This window comes from Pogoniulus pusillus, chromosome 40 (assembly GCF_015220805.1).
Source record: "Pogoniulus pusillus isolate bPogPus1 chromosome 40, bPogPus1.pri, whole genome shotgun sequence".
Classification (NCBI taxonomy): domain Eukaryota; kingdom Metazoa; phylum Chordata; class Aves; order Piciformes; family Lybiidae; genus Pogoniulus; species Pogoniulus pusillus.
This window is the reverse complement of record NC_087303.1, coordinates 5770154-5797112: the sequence shown is the minus strand read 5'-3', so window position 1 is coordinate 5797112 and position 26959 is coordinate 5770154. Positions and strand designations below refer to the sequence as shown.

At 59.9% G+C, this 26959-nt stretch overlaps 1 protein-coding gene across 3 annotated transcripts; it reads right to left on the bottom strand.

Annotated features, from left to right (window-relative positions):
• Positions 1-303: 303 nt before the first annotated feature.
• On the bottom strand, positions 304-17812 carry LOC135191674 (vasoactive intestinal polypeptide receptor 1-like). 3 transcript variants are annotated; one of them, XM_064174196.1, is made up of 13 exons: positions 17469-17812; positions 15710-15833; positions 10577-10684; positions 9623-9732; positions 9271-9368; positions 7475-7607; positions 6313-6466; positions 5597-5657; positions 4587-4653; positions 4384-4475; positions 3294-3423; positions 674-739; positions 304-584 (listed from the first exon to the last, which is right to left on the bottom strand). In XM_064174196.1, the coding sequence occupies exons 1-13, from the start codon at positions 17532-17534 to the stop codon at positions 411-413; spliced, it is 1383 nt and encodes a 460-aa protein (XP_064030266.1). In that variant the 5' UTR covers positions 17535-17812; the 3' UTR covers positions 304-410. The 3 variants fall into 3 exon arrangements, with proteins under 3 accessions (XP_064030266.1, XP_064030265.1, XP_064030264.1); XM_064174195.1 differs by having other exon boundaries at positions 304-503; positions 698-739; XM_064174194.1 differs by lacking the exon at positions 3294-3423 and having other exon boundaries at positions 416-503; positions 698-739; positions 17469-17604.
• Positions 17813-26959: the final 9147 nt, after the last annotated feature.

The window sequence follows — 26959 nt, the reverse complement described above, 5'->3', positions numbered from 1 at the left end:
GTGGCCAGGAGGAGGTTGCTCTCTTCTCTCAGGTGGCCAGCACCAGAAGGAGAGGACACAGCCTCAGGCTGTGCCAGGGGAGATTTAGGCTGGAGGTGAGGAGAAAGTTCTTCCCTGAGAGAGTCATTGGCCACTGGAATGGGCTGCCCGGGGAGGTGGTGGAGTCGCCGTCCCTGGAGCTGTTCAAGGCAGGACTGGACGTGGCACTTGGTGCCATGGTCTGGCCTTGAGCTCTGTGCTAAAGGGTTGGACTTGATGAGCTGTGAGGTCTCTTCCAGCCCTGATGATGCTGTGACACTGTGATGCTGTGCAAACGCTTTTTATTGAGCTGCTGGGAGCAGAGCTGAGGAGCTGCACCCCCTCCAGCACCCCCCGAGGGGGCATTGCCACCCCTCCTAGCGCTGTCCTGCTCATGCTGTGAAGTCCTGAGTTGCCAGGTTGAAGGCATTGCTCTCCATGGACGCCTGCCACTTACCCCAGCTCCTCTTCACCTCTGCCTGCACCTGCACCAACACCACAGAGCAGTGCTGGCACCCAGGGCTGCCACCAGGAGCAGGCACAAGGGCAAGCAGCTGCACCCAGGGCTCCCCCAGGCGTTTGGGGTGCAAGAGGGTGCAGACAGGCATGGTTGGGTGCAAAGCAATGCTCATTGAGGGCACCTTTGGGTGCCCACCTGTGGGGCTGGGGGGGCACTCACCTCCCCGTTCAGGAAGCAGTACAGCAGAGCCACCAGGAAGCCCTGGGGAGGACAGACAGAGGGAAGGGGATGGAACCTCCATGCTCAGCTGCAGCCTGCTGGGAAGGTTAACCCTCCTGGGGGTGGTCTGAGCCTGGCCCCAGCTCCTCCTGACAGCTCCCTGGGGGTGGTCCTGAACCTGACCCCAGCTCCTCCTGACAGCTCCCTGGGGGTGGTCCTGAACCTGACCCCAGCTCCTCCTGACAGCTCCCCGGGGGTGGTCCTGAACCTGACCCCAGCTCCTCCTGACTGCTCCCTGGGGGTGGTCCTGAACCTGACCCCAGCTCCTCCTGACAGCTCCCCGGGGGTGGTCCTGAACCTGACCCCAGCTCCTCCTGACAGCTCCCCGGGGGTGGTCCTGAACCTGACCCCAGCTCCTCCTGACTGCTCCCTGGGGTTGGTCCTGAACCTGACCCCAGCTCCTCCTGACAGCTCCCCGGGGGTGGTCCTGAACCTGACCCCAGCTCCTCCTGACAGCTCCCTGGGGGTGGTCCTGAACCTGACCCCAGCTCCTCCTGACAGCTCCCTAGGAGTGGTCCTGAACCTGACCCCAGCTCCTCCTGACAGCTCCCTAGGAGTGGTCCTGAACCTGACCCCAGCTCCTCCTGACTGCTCCCTGGGGTTGGTCCTGAACCTGACCCCAGCTCCTCCTGACTGCTTCCTGGGGGTGGTCCTGAACCTGACCCCAGCTCCTCCTGACTGCTCCCTGGGGTTGGTCCTGAACCTGACCCCAGCTCCTCCTGACTGCTCCCAGGGGTGGTCCTGAACCTGACCCCAGCTCCTCCTGACAGCTCCCTAGGAGTGGTCCTGAACCTGACCCCAGCTCCTCCTGACTGCTTCCTGGGGGTGGTCCTGAACCTGACCCCAGCTCCTCCTGACTGCTCCCTGGGGCTGGAGTGGACACTAGAAGAAGCTTCTTCACTGAAAGGGTTCTCAGAGCCTGGCACAGGCTGCCCAGGGAGGTGGCTGGATGCCCATCCATGAGCAGTTCACAAGCCACAGAGATGTGGTGCTGAGGGCCAGGGCTTGGCACCAGCCTTGGCAGAGCGAGAGCAGGGTTGGACTTGATGACCTCAAAGGTCTTTTCCACCCAACCCCATCCTCTGCTTCTCTCCCATGCTCTGCTGCCTCCTTCAGCAGCCTCCCAGGGCAGGTTTCACAGGAACATGCCAGTGGGAAGAGGCCCTCAGGAGCACCAAGCCCAAGCCACAGCCCTGCTCTGCAAGGCTCACCCCAAGCCATAGCCCCAAGCACCACATCCAAACGACTTTGGTGACTCCAGCACCTCCCTGGGCAGCTCATTCCAGTGCCTGACCACTCTTGCTGGGGCAAAGGCTTCCTGCTGTCCAGTCTGAGCCTCCCCAGTGGCAGCTTGAGGCCATTCCCTCTTGTTCTGACCCTGATTGCCTGTGAGCAGAGCCCAGCACCAACCTCTCCACAACCTCCTTTCAGGAGCAGACAATGCTGAGGTCTGCCCTCAGCCTCCTCTTCCTCACTCTACCCATCCCCAGCTCCCTCAGTTGCTCCTCATCAGATCTACTCTCCAGGCCCTTGCCAGCTTCCCTGCCCTCCTCTGCCCTGGCTCCAGCAGCTGTGGGCAGTGTGAGTGCCCAGCGTGCCCAGCCTGGCTGCCCTGGGCATTGGTGTGGCTGGATGGGGCAGGGAGTAGGAGAATCAGCAGCTCTCAGCTGGCAACCCCTTGCCCAGGGTGCTGCAGGCAGGTTGGTCCCTGCTGAGCACAAGCAGCAGCACCTCTGGGGGGGTCCCTGCCAGCCACCACCTTTCCTGCCACCTCCCTGCTGCAGCCTGGGGGCTGCAAGGGCTCCATTTCCCCAGCTGGCAACTCTCTTACATCCACAGCCAGGATTGTCCTCTCTTCTTGGGAGGTTTAGGTTGGACCCAAGTGGAGTCCAGCCCCAGGAGGGCTGCAGCTGTGATGTTCAGAGCCTGACTGGAGGTCCCTTGCTAGCTCAGCATTGGGTCTCACCTCTGTGTCCTGGGCTGATCCCCAGCAGTGAGGGCATCAGAGGCATGGAAGAGATTCTGCCTCTCTGCTCTGCTCTCTGAGCTCTCCCCTGCAGTGCTGGAGGTGGCTCTGGAGTCCTCAGCACAGGAGGGACATCAGAGCCACAGAGCACTGGAACAGGCTCTGCAGAGAGGTTGTGGAGTCTCCTTCTCTGGAGCCTTTCCAGGCCTGTCTGGGTGCATTCCTCTGTGACCTGAGCTAGATGGGATGCTCCTGCTCTGGCAGGGGGGTTGTCCTGGGCGGATCCCCAGCAGTGGGGGATCCCTGCCAGCCTCCACCTTTCCTGCCACCTCCCTGCTGTAGCCTGGGGGCTGCCAACAGCCTCTCCACCAGGTCCTTTCAGGGAGCTGCAGCCAGCCCAGGAGGTCTCCTCTCAGCCTGGTCTCACCACCAGCCTTTGTCCTGAGGCTCTGGGGCATAGGTGGGGCAGAGGGCAGCCCTCTCCTCAAAGACACCACATCCTGGGGGCTCCTGGGAAGGGGCAGGTTGGGCAGATGAGGACTTTGGCACTCCTTTGCCCCGGGGCTGTACCTGGTAGGAGCCGAGGACCAGCTCGAAGTAGAGGCGCGGGGCCACGGCGACCTGCTCCGGGAGGAGCGCGAACACCACATAGTGCACCCCGAAGAGGGGGATCAGCAGCAGCGTGGACTTGGTCAGCCTCCTGTGGGCAGTGCTGCCATCAGCAGGGGCCTGGCTGCAGGAGCTTGCCCTGCCTCCTGCCCCACCAGCCCTTCCCAGCAGCTTGGGCTTAACCCAGAGAGGTTTTCCGAGCAAGGCAGGTCTTGGGATGGCAGAAGGGTCTGGGCTGGGAGGGAGCCCAAGGGTCAGCCAGCTCCAAGCCCCCTGCCATGGGCAGGGACACCTCACACCTCAGCAGGTTGCTCAGGGTCCCCCCAGGTTCACAGAATGCCCCAAGGCCCATGGGGTCCAACCTTTGGTCCAAGATTCACAGCCTCAGAGAACTGCCAGGGCTGGAAGGGAGCCCAAAGGTCAGCCAGCTCCAAGCCCTCTGCCATGGGCAGGGACACCTCACACCTCAGCAGGTTGCTCAGAGCCACATCCAGCCTGGCCTTAAAGACTTCCAGGGATGAGGCTTTCAGCCTGTGCCACGTGGACCTCCCAGACTGGGGAGGAGGAGGAGGCTGCCTTAGCTTCTGCTGCTGGGGCAGAGGGACAAGCCTCGGTGCCACCCACCCCAGGAGCTGCCAGGGCTGCAAGGGATCTGAAGGCTCATCCAGCTCCAACCCCCCCTGCCATGGGCAGGGACAGCTCTCACTAGATCAGGTGGCTCAGAGCCCCTTAAAAGCCTCCAGGGATGAGGCTTGCACCACCTCCCTGGGCAACCTGTGCCAGGCTCTCACCACCCTCATGCGGAACAACTTTTTCCTCACCTCCAATCTGGCTCTGCCCACTTCCAGTTTTCCTCCACTCCCCCCCAGTCCTATCACCACCTGACATCCTAACAAGGCCCTCCCCAGCTCTCCTGGAGCCAGGCTTGGAGGCTCTGAGGATGATCCTCCTCTCTGCTCCCCCAGGCAAGGGGTCCTGCTGCCCTGGCCCCCCTCCCCCCCTCCAGCAATCAGGCTGAGGTGAGCTGCCCCCTGCCCGAGCTGGCCCTTACATGTACTGCTGCTTGTAGCTTTTGCTGATGTCTGGGGACCAGATCTTCTGTGCCAGCATCCTGGTGACGTTGAGGAAGATGAGGAAGTTCACCTGCCAGAGGAAGCTCTGCCTCAGGCACTGCACAGACCTCTGCTTGGGTCTCCTCATCCGTGAGGATGGAGCCCCAGCTCTAGGGCCAGGATGCTCAGGGGCCATACTCACAAATATGGCCAGGAGGATGGGAGCTTTGATCAGCCACCAGTACAGGCTGCTCTGGTCATCCCAGCACCTATGGCAGAGGAGAAGTGGCTCTGCCACCCACTTGTTCTTGCCTCACCACACCTTGAGTGCTGTGTTCAGTTCTGGGCCCCCCAGTTTAGGAGGGACATTGAGATGCTTGAGTGTGTCCAGAGAAGGGCAACGAGGCTGGGGAGAGGCCTTGAGCACAGCCCTACGAGGAGAGGCTGAGGGAGCTGGGATTGGTTAGCCTGGAGAAGAGGAGGCTCAGGGGAGACCTTATTGCTGTCTGCAACTACCTGAGGGGAGGTTGTGGCCAGGAGGAGGTTGCTCTCTTCTCTCAGGTGGCCAGCACCAGAAGGAGAGGACACAGCCTCAGGCTGTGCCAGGGGAGATTTAGGCTGGAGGTGAGGAGAAAGTTCTTCCCTGAGAGAGTCATTGGACACTGGAATGGGCTGCCCGGGGAGGTGGTGGAGTCGCCGTCCCTGGAGCTGTTCAAGGCAGGACTGGACGTGGCACTTGGTGCCATGGTCTGGCCTTGAGCTCTGTGCTAAAGGGTTGGACTTGATGAGCTGTGAGGTCTCTTCCAGCCCTGATGATACTGGGATACTGTGAAACTGTGATACTGTGATACTGTGATGCTGTGATACTGTGATACTGTCATACTGTGATACTGTGATGCTGTGGTACTGTCATACTGTGATGCTGTGGTACTGTGATACTGTGATGCTGTGATGCTGTGATACTGTGATGCTGTGATGCTGTGATACTGTGATACTGTGATGCTGTCATACTGTGATGCTGTGATACTGTGATTAGCAAAGGAGTTCTTTGACCTCCCCCCCTCAGAAAACAGGAGCAGGCTTTGAACAAAGAACTGCTCCACCTCTGCTCCTCCCTGAGCCTCTTGGGCTGGAGGTTTGTCCCCTGGGGCATGCATGGGGCACAGGTGGCAGAGGTGGCCCGGGGGGAGGTGAGGGGAGGGCTGGTCTTACCCGTGGTTGTCATACTGCAGCCTGGTGAGCACCCACGTGCAGACTGTCAGCATGGGCACACCTGCAGGGACAGGAGCCAGGCAGGGCTGTGGAGCCACCCTGGGGGGCTGAGCTGTCCCCACACCTCCCTTCCACCCCTCCTCCCCGTGCCTGGGGCACGCGTGGGGCTCTGGAAGAGGCAGGAAGGTCACAGCCTGGCAGCCTCCAGGTTCTGAAAGGTGGTGCCCACTGAAGCTGAGGTGCCACCTCCTGGCCACCCTCCTGCCCCCTCTGTGTGCTCTTACACCTAAGCTGTGCAGCCAGGATGGGTGTTTGCAGCCCCGGGTGGATGTGGGCAGAAGCAAGGAGCTGCCTCTGTTCAGGATGGCTCAGCAGCTGCTGCTGTGGAGACTCTTTGGCTGGTGTTAGCAAGGAGGTGATCTGGCACACATGCCATGGGGACAAGGACCAGGCCATGGACCAGGAGCCATGCAGGGAGATGCTGAGAGCAGCTCTGGGGAGCATCATCCCTGGGGACCTTTGCCCAGGCAGACCTCAGAGCAGCAAGTCCAAGATTTAGCAGCTGGACTCAATGACCTTAAAAGTCTTTCCCAACCTGGAAGGTTCTCTGGCTCAGTGAGGTCCAGGTGATCCCCAAAGTGGTCCTCACCCTCCAGTCTGTGGTATGGGACCTCACTGCAGGGGAGGGGTGATGTGCTGAGGGCCCCCACACTCACCCCAGCCGATGAGGATGTACCACCAGAGGTACCTCCTGTCGGAGGTGAAGGTGAGCAGCAGCAGCGTCTGCAGGTACAGACCCTCCACCAGCAGCCAGTAGAAGTTGGCCAGGACTGAGTACTGGAAGAAGGTGATGGCTGCTTTGCAGTTCACCTGGGAGGAGAAGGAGGAGAGAGAGGAGAGGGAGGAAGAGGAGGAGGAGGATGAGAGGGAGGAGGAGAAGGAAGAGGAGGAGGATGAGAGAGAGGAGAGGGAGGAAGAGGAGGAGGATGAGGAGAAGGAGAAGAGGGAGGAGAAGAGGAAGGAGGAGGAGGAGAGGGAGGAGAAGAGGAGGAGGAGAGGGAGGAATAGCAGGAGAGAGAGGATGGGGAGGAGGATGAAGAGAGAGAGGAGGAGGAGGAGGAGGAGGAGGAGGAGGAGGAGGGGGGGGGGGGAGGAGGAGGAAGAGGAGGAGAGAGAGAAGAGGGAGGAAGAGGAGGAGAGGGAGGAGGAGGAGGGCAAGGAGGAGAGGGAGGAAGAAGAGGAGAGAGAGGAGAGGAGAGAGAGGAAAAGGAGGAAGAGGAGGAGGAGGAGGAGAGGGAGGGGAAGAGAAGGAGAGGCAGGAAGAGCAGGAGAGAGAGGATGGGGAGGAGGATGAAGAGAGAGAGGAGGAGGAGGAGGAGGGGGAGGAGGAGGAAGAGGAGGAGAGAGAGAAGAGGGAGGAAGAGGAGGAGAGGGAGGAGGAGGAGGACAAGGAGGAGAGGGAGGAAGAAGAGGAGAGAGAGGAGAGGAGAGAGAGGAAAAGGGGGAAGAGGAGGAGGAGGAGGAAGAGAGGGAAAAGGAGGAGGAGGAAGAGAGGGAAAAGGAGGAGGAGGAAGAGAGGGAAAAGGAGGAGGAGGAAGAGAGGGAAAAGGAGGAGGAGGAGGAGGAGGAGGAGGAGGAGGATGGCTGAGCTTGGAGCTCTCTTCCAACCTGCTTCCTTCCATGATTCAATGACTCCAGAAGGAGATCCTCTCACGAACCTCCTGTGTCCCCCCCCCCAGCCAGCCTTTGCTCCCCAGCTCCGTGGCCTCTTTGCAGGAGCTACATCTGCCTCCAAAGCAGCCAGCCCCACCCAGCCCCACCCAGCCCCACCCAGCCCAGCCCTTGGTCCCTGCAGGGTGCCAGGGCTCAGCTGCTCACCGTGGACATGGTGCAGTGGTCAGTGGAGTCATCAGAGAAGAGGACAGCATCCTTGATGAGCACAGCAACCCCACGCAGGATGAAGGAGGTGAAGAAGTGGACGTGGATGGAGTTCCTGGTGCAGTGCAGCCTCCTGGGGGTGGAAGAGACACACTGTGCCCGGGGAGGGGGTAACAGGGGGAGCAGAGAAGAGGAGAAGCTTCCTCTTCAGCATCTTAGAATCACAGAAGGGGCTGGGCTGGAAGGGACCAGCAAAGCTCACCCAGTCCAAGCCCCTGCACTCTGCAGGGACTTCCTCCACTAGAGCAGCTTGCCCACAGCCCTGTCCAGCCTCACCTTGGGTACCTCCAGGGATGGGACCTCAAACACCTCCCTGGGCAACCTGCTGCAGTGTTCCAGCAGCCTCTTGGTGCCAGAACTTGTTCCTCACATCCAATCTCAGTCTGCTCTGCTCTAGTTTGAAGCCACTGCCCTCAGCCTGTCCCTGCAAACAGTCCCTCTGCAGCCTTCTTGGACCCCCCTTAAGGTACTGCTATGAGGTCTCCCCAGAGCCTTCCCTTCTCCAGGGTGGTGAGACCCTGGCACAGGTTGAGGATGGTGAGACCCTGGCACAGGTTGAGGGTGGTGAGACTCTGGCACAGGTTGCCCAGGGAGGTTGTGGAGCACAGAAGCACCCAATGTGATCTTTGATCACATTGGGTGCTTCTGTGCTCCACAACCTCCCTGCAGGTGTTCAGCACCAGGCTGGATGAAGCTTTGAGTGACCTGTTCTAGCAGGAGATGTCCCTGCCTATGTCAGGAGGGTTGGAACTGGCTGAGCTTTGAGATCCCTTCCAACCTAAACCATTCTCTGATTCCAGGCTGCACACCCCCAGCACCCTCAGCCTGTCCCCACAGCAGAGCTGCTCCTGACCATCTCCATGACCTCCTCTGCACCTGCTCCAGCAGCTCCATGTCCTTCCTGTGCTGAGGGCTCCACACCTGGATGCAGCTCTGCTTCCCTGGGTGGACCTCAGCCCAGGGGGGATCCTGTGGTGGGGATGGTCAAGCACAAAGCCCTGGAGGAGGTTTTCCTGCTCTGCAATCCTGAAGGGCAGGGCTGGGCTGGGCTGGAGGCTGCTGCTTGGGGCTGAGGTGTGCTGGGGCACATCCTGCAGCCACCTCCAGGGAAGATCTTCCTGTAGCACAGCAGGGTCTGTGAAAACCAAGCTCAAAAGGGCAGCCTGGGGGCTTCAGGTCTGGGTGGCAACAGGGAAGGAGAGTCACAGAACCTCTGAGGTTGGAGGAGACCTTTAAGGTCATCAAGTCCAACTGTCAACCCAGAGCATCACTAAACCACATCCCTCAGCTCTACCTCTCCTGGGTCTGGAACCTCTCCAGGCATGGGAACTCCACCACTGCCCTGGGCAGCCTGGGCCAGGCCTGGACAAGCCTTCTGGGGAAGAAATTGTTCCTCATGGCCAAACTAAACCTGCCCTGGGGCAACTTGAGGCCATTTCCTCTTGTCCCATCACTTTCTCCTTGGGAGAAGAGCCCAACCCCCACCTGGCTCCAACCTTCTTTCAGGGAGCTGTAGAGAGCAAAGAGGTCTCCCTCAGCCTCCTCTTTTGCAGCTCCCTCAGCCCTGTTCTCCAGACCCCTCCCCAGCTTCCTTGCCCTTCTCTGCCCACTCCAGCACCACAATGTCCTTCTTGTATGAGGGATGGAGCCTGCTCTGGGAGGGAATTTACTCTCCTCACGACTTCCCCTGCTCTCCTCCAACTGCATCTCATGGAGCAGCCAGCACTAAGCCTTACCTGAAGCAGGAGAAGATGCCAATGGCCAAGAACAGGGCTGCCAGGGAGGTGGAGTAGCCACAGGTGTAGAGCACCTTCATGGTGACAAAATAGCCTCTCTGGAAGGGAAAGCACCAGCAGAGTGAGGCAGCATGGACTGGGAGTGCTGCTGTGTGCTGGGCAGGGTGGTCACAGGCTGATGCCCCAAGCCTTGCCCAGGCTGAGCTTGTGCCCATCCAAGCTCAGATCCCTACAGGTACCCCAGCAACAACAGGTATGCCCCAGACCACCTTCATTGCCCAGCAGCATGGGTCAGGGTGGGGTAGGGTGACACTAGGGAGGGTGCCCCATGCCTCTGGGGGGTCCAACTGGCCTTGGCCTCGGTGTCATTGCTGCTGCTGCTGTCCTCCAGCTGGCAGGCAGTGTGGTAGGGGGGGCTGGGAGAGCTCCATCCTGACTCGGTGCAGTTCCTCTGGATCAGAGCTGCAGCAACAAGAAGAGATCTCACCAGAGCCACAGGCACCTCCTCTGCATCAGCACCCCCACAACATCCAGCCCAGCAGCAGCACCTTGCTCTCCAGGCTGGAGCCTGCACCCCAGCACCAACAGCAGCTTGGCACCCACACAGCCTGGTGGCCTCATTCCATGCAGGTCACACCCCTGCCCCCTGGTGCCATGCCCTCTGGTGCCAGGACATCTCAGGGCAGGCAGTGGGATGGAATTGGAGCTGAGAAAAGGCTTTTTTTCACCCTTCATCAAGCTTCTCCTCATCTCTTTTCTGCCCTAAAGCAAATGTTTGCCAACCCTCCCTTGCCAGGGAGGTGCTCAGGTGCCAGGGGGGCCCAGCTGGGTGCTCTCCTTCACACTCTTGCAGGAGCCCCAGGAGACCCCCCCAGCCTTGGCATTATCACCATCTTGTGCTGCATTGCCCATCTGTGTGGCTTGGAGTGCTCAAGAACATTGGGCTGGTGTGTGGAGGGGGAAAGGAGGGCACCAAGGAGCTTGGGGGCACCAAGGAGCTTGGGGGCACCAAGAAGCTTGGGGGCACCAAGAAGCTTGGGGTCTCCCAGTCCTGGTGGTGCCTCCAGTTGGAGGAGGATGCCCCCAAGGAGATCCTTGGTGCTGGGTGGGGGGTGGGGTAAGAGGGTGTCTGGGGCCTTTCCTGGGGATGGGCATCCCACAGCCTTGGGCTTGCCCACCCCCTGCTTGGATTGCAGGAGGTGGATGGGGCAGGAGCTGTGGGATGAGGTGGGGGAAGGGCTGAGGAGGCAGCAGGGCCCCAGGCAGGCAGGGCTGGGTGCCAGGGGCTGCCTTCAGGGCACTGCACCTTTGGACTTCTTGAAGACCTGGAGGACGTCAGGGCAGGAGGTGGCTCGGGACTGGCCGATGGGCACTGCCCACCAGCAGCTGACTCCATCCCAGTGGGTCAGGCAGCCTGGGGAGGGAGAGGAGGGTCAGTGCTGGTGGGAAGGACACACAGGCACAGCCCAGGCTGTAACGGGGGAGCAGGGAGCAGCAGTCAGTCGATCTGCAGGGCTGTGCTGTCCCCACGCAGCTGTCAGCAGCATCCTGTCCCCTCCCTCCCCCCCCCCCCCCCCCCCACTCTGCAGTGGCCTCCCCCAGCTCCCAGAGCTCCTTTTAGAACCATAGAACAGAGCCATGGAAGAGACCTCCAAGATCATCCAGCCCAAGGTGAGAGGGGACCTGGAATTTCCTGGGGCTGCATCAGACCCAGAGGTGCTGCGAGGAGACCCTGAGGGAGAGGCTGGGGACTTATCGTGGAGTCATGGAATGATGCTGGTTGGAAGAGACCTCTCAGATCCTCCTCTCCAACCAGGCTTCAGCTCTGCCCAGGCTGGTGCCAAACCATGGCCCTCAGCACCACATCTCTGCAGCTTTTCAACACCTCCAGGGGTGGGCATTCAGCCACCTCCCTGGGCAGCCTGTGCCAGGCTGTGAGAACCCTTCCAGCCAGGAAGTTTCTTCCACTGTCCCACCTAAACCTCCCCTGGACCAACCTGAGGCCACTTTCTCTTGTCCTTGGTTGAAAAACCCAACCCCCACCTGGCTCCAACCTCCTTTCAGGGGGTTGGAGAAAGCCAAAAGGTCTCTCCTCAGCCTCCTTTTCTCCAGGCTGAACACCTCCAGCTCCCAGTGGCACCTAAAGGAAGGCAGCTTGGTGCTGGCTGTCTGCACCCATCAGCCATGATGGCTCAGCTCAGCACTTCTCAGCCTTGCTCTGCTCTGCTGAGACCTCACCTGGAGCACTGCACCCAGCTCTGGAGTCCTCAGTGTAGGAAGGACACAAAAGTTGGTGGAGCTCTCAGCACAGGAAGGACATGGAGCTGATGGAGCAGGTCCAGAGGAGAGGCACAAATATGAGCAGGGGCTTGGAGCAGCTCTGCTATGGGGACAGGCTGAGGGAGCTGGAAGTGTTCAGCCTGGAGAAGAGAAGGCTCCAGGCAGAGACCTTACAGCAGCCTGCCAGTAGCTGAGGGGGCAATGAGAAGGATGAAGAGAGGTTGCAAAGGCCTGAAGGGATGAGATGAGAGGAAATGGTTTTGAATGAAAGAGGATACTTGGACTGGATGTGAGGAACAAGTTCTGCACCAGGAGGTTGCTGAAACACTGCAACAGGTTGCCCAGAAAGGTGGTTTGGTCTCCATCCCTGGAGGTATTCAAGCTGAGGCTGGACAGGGCTGTGGGCAACCTGCTCTAAGTGCAGGATGTCCCTGCTGAGTGCAGAGGGGGTTGGGCTGGGGGAGCTTTGCAGGTCCCTTCCAACCCAAACCATTCCATGGCTCTCAAACCATTCCATGGATCTCTCCATGCCAAAAGGAGAAGAGCAGAAAGCAGCACTCTGCCTTTGGCACCCTCTGCCACAAGCAGCTCCTGGCACAGCTGGCAGCTCCTGGCACAGCTGGCAGCTCCTGGCTTGGACAGGATCACTCTGATATGGGTCAAGAACTGGCTGGAAAGGCAGGGCCCAGAGAGTGGTGGTGAATGGTGCCACAGCCAGCTGGCAGCTGGCACCGGTGGTGTGCCCCAGGGATCAGTGCTGGGCACAGTCCTGTTCAATGTCTTTATTGATGATCTGGAGCAGGGGATTGAGTCCAGCAGCAGTGAGTTTGCAGATGGCACCAAGCTAGGAGCAGCTGTGGAGCTGTTGGAGAGTAGCAGAGCCCTGCAGAGGGACCTGGCCAGGCTGCATGGGTGGGCAGAGGCCAAGGGGATGAGACTGAACAAGGCCAAGGGCAGGGTTCTGCACTTTGGCCACAACAACCCCAAGCAGCACTGCAGGCTGGGGACTGAGTGGCTGAGAGCAGGCAGGCAGAGAGGGAGCTGGGGGTGCTGGGAGAGAGGAGCTGCAGAGGAGGCAGCAGTGCCCAGGTGGGCAGCAGAGCCAATGGCATCCTGGGCTGGCTCAGGAGCAGTGTGGGCAGCAGGACAAGGGAGGTTCTTGTGCCCCTGTGCTCAGCACTGCTCAGGCCACCCCTGCAGTGCTGTGTCCAGCTCTGGGCTCCTCCATTGCAGAGAGCTGTTGAGGTGCTGGAAGGTGTTGAGAGCAGGGCAGCAAGGCTGGGGAGGGGCCTGGAGCACAGCCCTGTGAGGAGAGGCTGAGGGAGCTGGGGGGGTGCAGGCTGCAGCAGAGGAGGCTCAGGGCAGAGCTGATTGCTGCCTGCAGCTGCCTGCAGGGAGGCTGTAGCCAGGTGGGGTTGGGCTCTGCTGCCAGGCAGCCAGGGCCAGAAGAAGGGGACACAGCCTGAAGCTGTGCCAGGGCAGGTCTAGGCTGGATGTTGTTAGGAAGTTGTTGTCAGAGAGAGTGATTGGCACTGGAATGGGCTGCCCAGGGAGGTGGTGGAGTGGCTGTGGCTGGAGGTGTTGCAGCCAAGCCTGGATGGGGCACTTAGTGCCATGGTCTGGTTGGTTGGGCAGGGCTGGGTGCTAGGTTGGGCTGGAGGAGCTTGGAGCTCTCTTCCAGCCTGCCTGATTCCATGGTTCTGTGACTCACTGCAGGGCTCACTGCAGAGCAAGAGGCTGCAGGATGCTTTTGCTTCTCCCTGCAGCACTAAGTCCATCTTTAAATGACTTTCCAGTTGCCTTGGAAATGAGCACAGCCAAAGAGCCTTGGGGCTGCAGCACACTTAGGATGAGACCTGGGCATGGTGCTCCCAGGGCAGCTCTCCTGCACCCTGGCCATGATTAACCTTCTAGAGGAACATCATTAACCTGCAGCTGCAGCTGGTCCCAGCCAGGGAGCTGCACTCAGACAAACCTAAATGAGTTCTCTCTGCTTTCCAGGCTGGAGATTGGGAAGGAAACTCTTTACAGTGCCCATGGAGAAGGAGGGGAGGGAGAGATTTGGACCAGATGACCTTCAAGGTTCCTTCCAACTTAAACCAGTTTGTCTCCATGGCTCTTTATCCTGCCACTGGAAAGAGCCTGAGCCCTTCTGCTTTGCACTCACCCTTCAGGTGTGTCATAGATGGAAAGGGTTGGAAGGGACCTCAAAGCTCAGTCAGTCCCAACCTCCTCTGCCATGGGCAGGGACAGCTCCCATCTAGCCCAGGGTGCTCAGGGTCGCATCCAGCCTGGTCCTGAACACCTCCCTGGCAAACCTGTGCCAGGGTCTCACCACCCTCAACCTGTGCCAGGCTCTCTCCACCCTCCCTCTCCCTCACCCCTCTCCCAGCTCAAAGCCACTTCCCTCATCCTACCACTCCCATCCCTTACCAAAACTCCCTCCCCAGCTCTCCTGCAGCCCCTTCAGGCACTGGAACGTTGCTCTGAGGTCTCTCTGGAGCCTTCTCTCTCTTCTCCAGGTTGCACAGCCCAAACTCTCCCACTCTGTCCCCATAGAGGAGATGTTTCAACCCTCTGAGCATCTCTGTGACCTCCTCTGGACCCTCTCCAGCAGCTCCAGGTCCTTCTCTTGGGGTGCCCAGAGCTGGGGGCAATGCTGTAGATGAGCTTGAGCACTTCTGCAGCTCAGCCTGCATTTCTTGGGGTGCTTCATTTCCCCAGCCCCTCTCAGACCCAACCCTTGGGCCTGACAGAGCTTTTCCTTCACCAAGTGATCATTTCTTACCCTAAACTATCTGAGCCAAGCTGCTTTTGGCTGGAGATGTGATTAAAAGCAGAGTCCTCCAGGAGCAGCAGCACTTGGGAGCTGGTTTCCAGTTCTCCAATTGGATTCAAAGTCCCAGACATGAGGAACAACAAACCAGAAGCTGCCTCAAACGTGTTTAGCAGGGAAATGAGTGGATTAGGAAGGCAAGAAGTGGTGGCACTCACCGTGTGGCACTGCTGCTGCTGGCCCCTGCTCCCTGCCACCTACACACACAGCCCTGCCTGGACCCAGAGGATCACTGCAAGCTGGACCAGAGGTGTGCAAGCAACTCGTGGCCATGGTCCCTGGGGACATGGCTCTGTGGCCAGGGTGGTGTTGGGTTGCTGGTTGGATTTAAGGATCTTAGGGGAGATTTCCAACCCAAACTGGTTGTATGCTCCTATGAGAGGGTGGCAGGAGGGGCTGCTTGGGGCACAGACCACACCAGCATTGCCATGCATGAGGAATCTGAGGGGGTGCCGCCTCTGGTCACAGAGCCACAGAATGAACCAGGCTGGAAAAGACCTCTGAGATCATCCAGTCCAACCTAGCACCTAACAGCTTCTGATCAACCAACCCCTGGCACTGAGTGCCTCATGCAACCTCCTCTTGAACACCTCCAGCCACAGCCACTCCACCACCTCCCTGGGCAGCCCATTCCAATGCCAATCACTCTCTCTGACAACAACTTCATCCTCACATCCAGCCTAGACCTGCCCTGGCACAGCTTCAGGCTCTGTCCCCTTCTTTTGTTGCTGGCTGCCTGGCAGCAGAGCCCAACCCCACTTGGCTACAGCCTCCCTGCAGGCAGCTGCAGGCAGCAATGAGCTCTGCCCTGAGCCTCCTCTGCTGCAGGCTGCACCCCCCCAGCTCCCTCAGCCTCTCCTCACAGGGCTGTGCTCCAGGCCCCTCCCCAGCCTTGCTGCCCTTCTCTCAACACCTTCCAGCACCTCAGCATCTCTCTGCAATGGAGGAGCCCAGACCTGGACACAGCAGTCCAGGGGTGGCCTGAGCAGTGCTGAGCACAGGGGCAGAAGAACCTCCCTTGTCCTGCTGCCCACACTGCTCCTGAGCCAGCCCAGGATGCCATTGGCTCTGCTGCCCACCTGGGCACACCACAGGCTCTGCTGGCAACCCCCAGCCCACCTCTACCCCACCCAGCCTCTCTCTGCCTTCCTGAGGGCTCTCCAGGGATGCTCCTTACACTTGGCCTCAGAGCTGCTCTCCTTTTGCCTGCTTTTCTGCAGCCCTCTGTGCCCTCCCAAGTGTGGATCTCCTTCCAGAGCCCCTCCTCAGCCAACCTCCCACCTGCCCTGGGAGCTGGGGGCTCGGTGGGCAGCTGGCACTCACCCTGCTGCCTGGGGGGTCCAGGGGAGGCTGCTGTTTGGCTTTCACTCCTGATGATCTCCAGACATTCAGCCTCTTGCTGTTGGAAATGGAGGATGATGGAGCAGTCAGGATGTGTTGCTTGCACCTTGGGAAGAGGGAAAGCAGAAGAAGGTCATTGAACAGCTCCCAGCTTGAGGAGGACTCTACTTTTAATCACATCTCCAGCCAAAAGCAGCTTGGCTCAGATAGTTTAGGGTAAGAAATGATCACTTGGTGAAGGAAAAGCTCTGTCAGGCCCAGGGGTTGGCTCTGAGAGGGGCTGGGGAAATGAAGCACCCCAAGAAATGCAGGCTGAGCTGCAGAAGTGCTCAAGCTCATCTACAGCACTGCCTCCAGCTCTGGGCACCCCAAGAGAAGGACCTGGAGCTGCTGGAGAGGCTCCAGAGGAGGTCACAGAGATGCTCAGAGGGTTGAAACATCTCCTCTATGGGGACAGAGTGGGAGAGTTTGGGCTGTGCAACCTGGAGAAGAGAGAGAAGGCTCCAGAGAGACCTCAGAGCAACGTTCCAGTGCCTGAAGGGGCTGCAGGAGAGCTGGGGAGGGAGTTTTGGTAAGGGATGGGAGTGGTAGGATGAGGGAAGTGGCTTTGAGCTGGGAGAGGGGAGAGGGAGGGTGGAGAGAGCCTGGCACAGGTTGAGGGTGGTAAGACCCTGGGACAGGTTTGCCAGGGAGGTGTTCAGGACCAGGCTGGATGAGACCCTGAGCACCCTAGGCTAGATGGGAGCTGTCCCTGCCCATGGCAGAGGAGGTTGGAACTGGTTGATCTCTGAGGTCCCTTCCAAGCCAACCCTTTCCATGACTCTGAGAGGGCAGGCAGGAGGCTGCTGGGTGCTGAGAGAGCAGAGCAGTGCTCAGCAGCTGTGCTGCAGCCAGCCCCAGCAGAGCCTATCCTGAAGAACCAAGCTTTTGGCCCCTTAGCTCTCTGCTCTGTGCCTTGCAAACAGCACTGGGAACCAGCAGGATCATTTCCAGCTCCCTCCAAAGCTGTTTGATGCTTCAAGGATCAAACAGGGAGGTGATGGAATTAGGAGCTGAGCTCAGAGGTGAGGACCCAACCCCATAAGCTCAGGCAGAGAGGAGGGAGGTGAGAGCCTGAGCATGGAAATCATCTCATGGCATGAGAGATTTTACCCCCACCCCCCCACACCACCTCCTGGGGCATGTCTGAGCCTTCCCTTGCTGGGTGGGGTTTGCCCACATGGGTTTTGCTCCTGGTCAGGCTGCTGGGTGTTAATGGGAGACATCAGAGCAGCAATGTGAGGAGCAAAAGCTGAGCCCTGGGGCTGAGAGCCTGCAGAAGAGCAGCCCCAGAGGGCAGCTGAGCAGTGCTCAGCAAGAGCTAAAGGCTGGGGGCAAGAGGCTGGGGCCAGACTCTGCTCAGTGGTGCCCAGGGGCAGGACATGGAGCAATGGGCACGAACTTGGTGTGCCTCAGCTTCCCCTTCTGGGGAGGAGTCTGATTCCATCACCTCCCTTATGGACCCTCAGAGCCTCCAGCATTCCCTTCTCTCTGCTTCCCTTCCCCTCCAGCACAGCCTCGGTGTCACCCCTGGCTCGGGCAGCAGGAGGCACTGGCACAGGGTTGGGGACAGACCTGGGAGCATGCTGGGGGACCCTCGGCCAAGGGGCTGGCTGGACCCCAAAGTGGCTGTCACAGGCAGGAGGTCACTGCCCACCCCCTCCCCACCACGGTGCCTCCCCCCCCCCCGGGGGGCACTTACCTGCAGCATCAGGAGTGTGAGCAGCAGCAGGCTGCAGGTGCTGGGGGGCTGCCATGGGCCCCCCATGGTTGGAGCTCTGCTGCCCCCTCCGCGGGTGCCCAGGCTCAGTCTCTGCGGGGCTGGGGCCAGCCCAGCTGCTCCTGCATGGTGTTGTGGGTGTGTGTGTGGGTCACGGTGGGACCCCAGCCCGCAGGGGGGACCCAGCACCCTGCACTCCCTGCCCACACTTCGCTGCTTCTCTCCAGCTCCTGGCTGCCTCCAGGAGCCTTTTCCCCAGCGGCTGCTCAGTCGCACTGCGGTGGCCCTGACCCTGCTCCTGTGCCCACCCAGCCCCGGCTGTCCCTGCCCAGTGCTGCTGGGCTCTGTCTCTGCCAGGCTGAATGGCACAGCTCCTGGAGCCGGCAAAGCTCCACCCTCCGCTCCCCCTCCCCACACAGAGGGCAGGCTGAGAGGAGCGGCACAAGGAGGGGGGGGACGGGACGACTCCTCAGGCTGGCACTGCCCAGCACCCCCTCACCTGCTCCCTTCAAGGACCTGGGACCACCCAGCTGAGCCCAGAGGGGGGCATGAAGTTGTCTTGCATCCTTGGATGCTGCTGGGCTGGAAGCTGCTGGCTGAAGGCTGTGGGAAGGGGGAGTGTGGGGGGGCGGGGGTGGTCCCTGGCTTGCTCTGTGCAGGAGCTGGGACTAAAGGAGGGCAGAGAGCTCAAAGCAGCTGTGGTGGTGCCGTGGCTGTGCACACACCTGTGTGTAAATGCTTGCCCTGACCTCTGTGTGCCCAGCCACTTGCATGCCCATGGGCTGGGGGCAGTGGGGCTCCTTCAAGCCTTGCCTGGAATGCAGGCTCTGCCAACCCAGACACCACTGCCCTTCCCCATCCTCATCCCCATTTCCATCCCCATCTTCATCCTCATCCCCATTTCCAACCCCTTCCCCATCCTCATCCCCATTTCTACCCCCATCCCCATTTCCATCCCCATCTTCATCCCTATTTCCATCCCTATCCTCATCCCCATCCCCATGTTTATCCTTAACCCCATCCCCATCCCTATCCCTATCCCCATCCCCATCCCTATCTTCATCCCCACTCTCAATCATCTTCATGAGAGGCTGTGCTGACCCCAGCATGACAAGCAATGCTGCCCATCCTCATCCTCATCCTCATCCTCATCCCCATCTTCATACTCAGCTCCATCCCCATCCCCATCCTTATCCTCATCCCTATGCTTATCACCATCCCTATGCTAACCTCATCCCAATCCCTGTCCTCAATCCCATCCTCATCCTCATTCCTATCCCTATCCCTAACCCAACCCCATTTCTATCCCCAACCCCAATCCCCATCCCTATCCCTATGCTCAACCCCATCCTCATCCTCATTCCCATCCCAATCTCTATGCCAACCCCATCCCCATCCCTAACCCTATTCCTAAGCCAATGCCATCCCCATTTCTATCTCCAACCCCATCTCAATCCCCATCCCTATTCCTATGCCAAACCCAATCCCCATCCTCATTCCCATCCCCATTTCCATCCTCCTCCCTATCCCTATGCTCAACCCCATCCTCATCCTCATTCCCATCCCCATATCTATACCAACCCCATCCCTACCACCATCCCTATCCTTATCCCTAAGGCAACCCCATCCCCATTTCTATCTCCAACCCCATCCCAATCCCCATCCCTATCCCTATGCCAACCCAATCCCTATTCTCATTCCCATCCCCATCTCTATCCCATCCCATCCCCATCTCTATCCCTATGCAGGTGGGCAGCAGAGCCAATGGCATCCTGGGCTGGCTCAGGAGCAGTGTGGGCAGCAGAGCCAATGGCATCCTGGGCTGGCTCAGGAGCAGTGTGGGCAGCAGGACAAGGGAGGTTCTTGTGCCCCTGTGCTCAGCACTGCTCAGGCCACCCCTGCAGTGCTGTGCCCAGTTCTGGGCTCCTCCATTGCAGAGAGCTGCTGAGGTGCTGGAAGGTGTTGAGAGAAGGGCAGCAAGGCTGGGGAGGGGCCTGGAGCAGAGCCCTGTGAGGAGAGGCTGAGGGAGCTGGGGGGGTGCAGCCTGCAGCAGAGGAGGCTCAGGGCAGAGCTGATTGCTGCCTGCAGCTGCCTGCAGGGAGGCTGTAGCCAGGTGGGGTTGGGCTCTGCTGCCAGGCAGCCAGCAACAGAAGAAGGGGACCCAGGCTGAAGCTGTGGCAGGGCAGGTTGAGGCTGGATGTTGTTAGGAAGTTCCTGGCAGAGAGAGTGATTGGCACTGGAATGGGCTGCCCAGGGAGGTGGTGGAGTGGCTGTGGCTGGAGGTGTTGCAGCCAAGCCTGGCTGGGGCACTGAGTGCCATGGTCTGGTTGGTTGGGCAGGGCTGGGGGCTAGGTTGGGCTGAGTGAGCTTGGAGCTCTCTTCCCACCTGCTTGCTTCTATGTTTCTATGATTCTAACTCCCTGCCACCTCCTGCTAAGGAGAGGTGGAAGCCAACCACTGGCTCCAGCACTCCCAGCCCTCAGGAGGAGTCACCATGCCAATGGATGGAATGCCCCTGGCAAAGCCAAACACAGCCAGCAGGCCCTCAGCAGCTAAAAGCCCTCAGCTGGCATCATTAGGAGTGCCCCAGGTTTGCTCTTGGTGGCACAGGGCTGGCAAGCCCTGTGGGTCTGTTGACACAAAAGGCAGCTGAGATCCGGCCAAGCTGGTTGCCATCCCATAGTTTCCACTGAGATGCAAACATCTCGTCCCTAACCAGCTCATTTTCCAGCAGCAGATAAACACAGAGAGGGAAGTGGCTGTGGCAGGGCAGGATGCAACCAAACAAAGCCACCCCCGAGGCACAGGAGCCTGTGCCAAGAGCCAGCCCCAGCAGGTCCAGGTGGGGGCAGAAGAATGGGGTGGGGGGCAGAAGAATGGGGTGAGGGGCTAAGGAATAGGGTGGGGGGGCAGAGGAGTGGGGTGGGGGGCAGAAGAGTAGGGTGAGGGGCAGAAGAGTGGGGTGAGGGGCAAAAGAATGGGGTGGGGGGCAGAAGAATGGGGTGGGGGGCAGAAGAGTGGGATGAGGGGCAGAAGAAAGGGTGGGGGCAGAAGAGTGGGGTGGGGGGCAGAAGGGTGAGGTGAGGGCAGAAGAATGGGGTGGGGGGCAGAAGAATGGGGTGAGGGGCTAAGAAATAGGGTGGGGGGGCAGAAGAGTGGGGTGGGGGCAGAAGAATGGGGTGAGGGGCAGAAGAGTGGGGAGGAGCAGAAGGGTGGGGGCAGAAGAATGGGGTGGGGGGCAGAAGAATGGGGTGGGGGCAGAAGGGTGGGGGCAGAAGGGTAGGGGCAGAAGAATGGGGTGGGGGCCAGAAGAGTGGGATGAGGGGCAGAAGATTGGGGTGGGGGCAGAAGGGTGGGGGTAGAAGATGGGGGTGGGGGCAGAAGAATAGGGTGGGGGCAGAAGAATGGGGTGGGGGGCAGAAGGGTGGGGGCAGAAGAGTGGGGTGGGGGCAGAAGAATAGGGAGGGGGCAGAAGAATGGGGTGGGGGGCAGAAGGGTGGGGGCAGAAGAGTGGGGTGGGGGCAGAAGAATAGGGTGGGGGCAGAAGAATGGGGTGGGGGGCAGAAGGGTGGGGGCAGAAGAGTGGGGTGGGGGCAGAAGAGTGGGGTGGGGGCAGAAGAATAGGGAGGGGGCAGAAGAATAGGGAGGGGGCAGAAGAATAGGGTGGGGGTAGAAGAATGGGGTGGGGGCAGAAGAATGGGGTGGGAGCTTGGAGCTCTCTTCCAGCCTGCTGCATTCTATGGTTCTGTGACATCTCCACGCAGAAGCAGTCATGTCCCTGAGGACTGCATCCTAGGGTGCACCAGGAGCAGTGTGCCCAGCAGGGCCAGGGAGGTTCTGCTCCCCCTCTGCTCTGCCCTGCTGAGACCACAGCTGCATTGCTGTGTCCAGTTTTGGGCTCCCCAGTTCAGGAGAGACAGAGACCTGCTGGGGAGAGACCAGCAGAGAGCCACAAGGATGAGTCGGGGACTTGAGCATCTTCCCTGCGGAGAGAGCCTGAGAGCCCTGAGGCTGTTTAGCCTGGAGAAGAGGAGGCTGAGAGGAGATCTGAGCAATGTGTGCAGACACCTGAGGGGTTGGGGGGCTGGGGCCAGGCTCTTTTTGGTGCTCAGCAGCAAGAAGCCAAGGAGCAATGGACACAAACTTCTCTGCTTCTAATCCTTGCCCCAGATGGGGACAATCTGAGCAGGCAGGCTGTGCTTGGAGCAGCCAGGCTGTGCTCAGAGCAGGCAGGCTGTGCTGGGAGCAGGCAGGCTGTGCTCAGGGCAGGCAGGCTGTGCTGGGAGCAGGCAGGCTGTGCTCAGGGCAGGCAGGCTGTGCTCAGAGCAGGCAGGCTGTGCTCAGGGCAGGCAGGCTGTGCTCAGGGCAGGCAGGCTGTGCTGGGAGCAGGCAGGCTGTGCTCAGGGCAGGCAGGCTGTGCTCAGAGCAGGCAGGCTGTGCTGGGAGCAGGCAGGCTGTGCTCAGGGCAGGCAGGCTGTGCTCAGAGCAGGCAGGCTGTGCTCAGGGCAGGCAGGCTGTGCTCAGGGCAGGCAGGCTGTGCTCAGGGCAGGCAGGCTGTGCTCAGGGCAGGCAGGCTGTGCTCAGAGCAGGCAGACTGTGCTCAGTGCAGGCAGGCTGTGCTCAGAGCAGGCAGGCTGTGCTGGGAGCAGGCAGGCTGTGCTCAGGGCAGGCAGGCTGTGCTCAGAGCAGGCAGGCTGTGCTCAGAGCAGGCAGGCTGTGCTCAGAGCAGGCAGGCTGTGCTCAGGGCAGGCAGGCTGTGCTGGGAGCAGGCAGGCTGTGCTCAGGGCAGGCAGGCTGTGCTGGGAGCAGGCAGGCTGTGCTCAGGGCAGGCAGGCTGTGCTGGGAGCAGGCAGGCTGTGCTGGGAGCAGGCAGGCTGTGCTCAGAGCAGGCAGGCTGTGCTCAGGGCAGGCAGGCTGTGCTCAGGGCAGGCAGGCTGTGCTCAGAGCAGGCAGACTGTGCTCAGGGCAGGCAGGCTGTGCTCAGAGCAGGCAGGCTGTGCTCAGGGCAGGCAGGCTGTGCTCAGGGCAGGCAGGCTGTGCTCAGAGCAGGCAGGCTGTGCTGGGAGCAGGCAGGCTGTGCTCAGGGCAGGCAGGCTGTGCTCAGAGCAGGCAGGCTGTGCTCAGAGCAGGCAGGCTGTGCTGGGAGCAGGCAGGCTGTGCTGGGAGCAGGCAGGCTGTGCTGGGAGCAGGCAGGCTGTGCTCAGAGCAGGCAGGCTGTGCTCAGGGCAGGCAGGCTGTGCTCAGAGCAGGCAGGCTGTGCTGGGAGCAGGCAGGCTGTGCTGGGAGCAGGCAGGCTGTGCTCAGAGCAGGCAGGCTGTGCTGGGAGCAGGCAGGCTGTGCTCAGGGCAGGCAGGCTGTGCTGGGAGCAGGCAGGCTGTGCTGGGAGCAGGCAGGCTGTGCTCAGGGCAGGCAGGCTGTGCTCAGAGCAGGCAGGCTGTGCTCAGGGCAGGCAGGCTGTGCTCGGAGCAGGCAGGCTGTGCTCAGGGCAGCCAGGCTGTGCTCAGAGCAGGCAGGCTGTGCTCAGAGCAGGCAGGCTGTGCCAGAAGCAGGAGGCAATCAACTCTGTAATTAAATGTGTAAATAATGGGAATTTTGGGGGAGCTTGGACAAAAGGCAGAGAAATGATCCAGAGGGGGTTGGAGAAATTCAGAGCAGAGAGCAAAATCTAATCGAGCAGAAAATAGCCTAAGCAGAGCCAACTGCTGGGGGTGTAGGGGGGGAGGGGATTGGGGCCAGCTGGCTGCAGAGTTCTCCTCTTCCCCTGGCATCTTGGGGTGGGTTCTGGTGCCCTTTCTGGGGAAGGATAAGAGGTTTGGGAGGCATTTGCAAGGCTTTGGTGTGTCAGGGTGAGGGTTAGTGGCTTTGAAGTGGGAGAGGAGGAGATTTAGACTGAAGAGGAGGAAGAAGTTCTTTGGAGTGAGGGTGGGGAGAGACTGGCACAGGTTGAGGGTGGGGAGAGACTGGCACAGGTTGAGAGTGGTGAGAGACTGGCAGAGGTTGAGAGTGGGGAGAGACTGGCACAGGTTGAGGGTGGGGAGAGACTGGCACAGGTTGAGAGTGGTGAGAGACTGGCAGAGGTTGAGAGTGGGGAGAGACTGGCACAGGTTGAGGGTGGTGAGACACTGGCAGAGGTTGAGGGTGGGGAGAGACTGGCAGAGGTTGAGGGTGAGGAGAGACTGGCACAGGTTGAGAGTGGTGAGAGACTGGCACAGGTTGAGAGTGGTGAGACACTGGCAGAGGTTGAGGGTGGGGAGAGACTGGCACAGGTTGAGGGTGGGGAGACCCTGGCAGAGGTTGAGGGTGGGGAGACCCTGGCAGAGGTTGAGGGTGGTGAGACCTTGGCAGAGGTTGAGGGTGGGGAGACAGTGGCACAGGTTGAGGGTGGTGAGACACTGGCAGAAGTTGAGGGTGGGGAGAGACTGGCACAGGTTGAGGGTGGGGAGAGACTGGCACAGGTTGAGGGTGGGGAGACCCTGGCAGAGGTTGAGGGTGGTGAGACCTTGGCACAGGTTGAGGGTGGGGAGACAGTGGCACAGGTTGAGGGTGGTGAGACACTGGCAGAAGTTGAGGGTGGGGAGAGACTGGCAGAGGTTGAGGGTGGGGAGAGACTGGCAGAGGTTGAGGGTGGTGAGACCCTGGCACAGGTTGAGAGTGGTGAGACACTGGCACAGGTTGCCCAGGGAGGTGTTCAGGACCAAGCTGGATGAGTCCTTGAGCACCCATGGGTGTCCCTGCCCATGGCAGAGAGGGGTTGGAATTGGATGATGAAGAGATTGAGAGCCTTGGGGCTGTTTAGCCTGGAGAGGAGAAGGCTGAGAGGGGACCTGATTGATGTCTACAGGTAGCTGAAGGTGGTTGTAAGGAGGATGGAGCTTGGACATCCTAAGGACCAGAGCTCAGGTGGCACTGGCAGGGCTCAGAGATGTCCCTGAGCACTGTGCAAGGAGGGGAAGCTGTCTCTGAAGACCTGCAAAAGGATATCCCACAGGGTGGGAGAAGTTTCTCCCTCCACACCAGTGGAGACCACAGAGCTGTGGTGCAAAGAGAGGGATTGCTCCACAGGAGTAATCTGGAGACCTAGAATCATGGAATCACAGAATCAGGCAGGGTTGGAAGGGACCACAAGGAGCAGGCAGTGCCAACCCCCCTGCCATGCCCAGGGACACCCTACCCTAGAGCAGGCTGCACACAGCCTCAGCCAGCCTGGCCTCAAACACCTCCAGCCATGGGGCCTCAACCCCCTCCCTGGGCAACCCATTCCAGCCTCTCACCACTCTCCTGCTCAACAACTTCCTCCTCACCCCCAGCCTCACTCTCCTCACCTCCAGCTTTGCTCCACCTTCCAGCAGCCTTCCAGTGTGTGAAGTGTTCTAGAGGAGAGCTGGGGAGGGGCTTGGCACAGGGTGACAGGATTGGGGGGATGGCTCTGGAACAGGTTGTCCTAGAGAAGTTGAGGAGGCTCCAAGCCTGGAAGGGCTCAAGGCCAGGTTGGATGAGGCCTTGAGTGGGAGGTGTCCCTGCCTGTGGCATGGGGGCTGCAACTGGAAACTCTTGAGGGTCACTTCCAACCCAGCCCATTCTGTGATTCTATGATCCCAGCCCAGTCTGACACCCAAATTTATCCCTCCCAAACCCACAGAGTCACAGAATCACAGAATGAAGCAGGTTGGAAGATTGCTCCAAGCTCAAACAGCCCAACCTAGCACCCAGCCCTGCCCAACCAACCAGACCATGGCACTAAGTGCCCCAGCCAGGCTTGGCTGCAACACCTCCAGCCACAGCCACTCCACCACCTCCCTGGGCAGCCCATTCCAATGCCAATCACTCTCTCTGACAACAACTTCCTCCTAACATCCAGCCTAGACCTGCCCTGCCACATCTTCAGCCTGGGTCCCCTTGTTCTGTTGCTGGCTGCCTGGCAGCAGAGCCCAACCCCACCTGGCTACAGCCTCCCTGCAGGCAGCTGCAGGCAGCAATCAGCTCTGCCCTGAGCCTCCTCTCCTCCAGGCTAAACTTCCCCCAGAAGGGACCAATGCTCCCTCCAAAAGCACCTCAGAAGCTTTGCTCTGACATCCCAATCCCTTCCCCAACCCCCACCCAGGGGCAGGTGACACAGCTCAGTCTCCAAGCACAGGCTGCAGCTGCCTCCCAGCCCATCCAGCTGCTTCCTGCCAGCTCTTGAAAGGACCTTTCAGTAAGTCCCCATCAAGGAGGTGGTGGCAGAAGTGAGCCTCTCCCACGGGAAAGGTCCAGCTCCCTGCATTTGCCTTCCCACATCCCGAGGAGGTGACCTGGCAGCAGCTTGAAAACAAGACAGGGTCACAGCCCCAAAAGTGCAGCTCTTGGTGCCATGGGGAGGAGCTGCTGCTGCTGCTGCTGATGATGATGATGAGGATGCTGCTGCTGCTATTGCTGCTGCTGCTATTGCTGCTGCTGCTGCTGCTGCTGCTATTGCTGCTGCTGCTGCTGCTATTGCTGCTACTGCTGCTGCTGCTATTGCTGCTGCTGCTGCTGCTGCTGCTACTGCTGCTGCTGCTATTGCTGCTATTGCTGCTGCTATTGCTGCTGCTGCTGCTGCTATTGCTGCTGCTGCTGCTGCTATTGCTGCTGCTGCTGCTGCTATTGCTGCTACTGCTGCTGCTGCTATTGCTGCTGCTGCTATTGCTGCTGCTGCTGCTACTGCTGCTGCTGCTGCTGCTACTGCTGCTATTGCTGCTACTGCTGCTGCTGCTGCTATTGCTGCTGCTGCTATTGCTGCTACTGCTGCTGCTGCTATTGCTGCTGCTGCTATTGCTGCTGCTGCTGCTACTGCTGCTGCTGCTGCTGCTACTGCTGCTATTGCTGCTGCTGCTGCTATTGCTGCTGCTATTGCTGCTGCTGCTGCTATTGCTGCTGCTGCTGCTGCTATTGCTGCTACTGCTGCTGCTGCTATTGCTGCTGCTATTGCTGCTGCTGCTGCTACTGCTGCTGCTGCTGCTACTGCTGCTATTGCTGCTGCTGCTGCTATTGCTGCTGCTATTGCTGCTGCTGCTGCTGCTGCTACTGCTGCTATTGCTGCTGCTGCTGCTATTGCTGCTGCTATTGCTGCTGCTGCTGCTATTGCTGCTGCTATTGCTGCTGCTGCTGCTGCTATTGCTGCTATTGCTGCTACTGCTGCTGCTATTGCTGCTGCTATTGCTGCTGCTATTGCTGCTGCTGCTGCTGCTATTGCTGCTGCTGCTGCTGCTATTGCTGCTATTGCTGCTACTGCTGCTGCTATTGCTGCTGCTGCTGCTATTGCTGCTGCTGCTGCTATTGCTGCTGCTATTGCTGCTGCTGCTGCTGCTGCTGCAAGTTCCCCGGGGCTCAGCCAAGGTGCCTGAAGTGGAACAACCAAAACCAAAGCATTAAAAGATGGGATCAGATCCAGGCTTGGCTTCAACACCTCCAGGGCCACTCCACCACCTCCCTGGGCAGCCCATTCCAATGCCAAT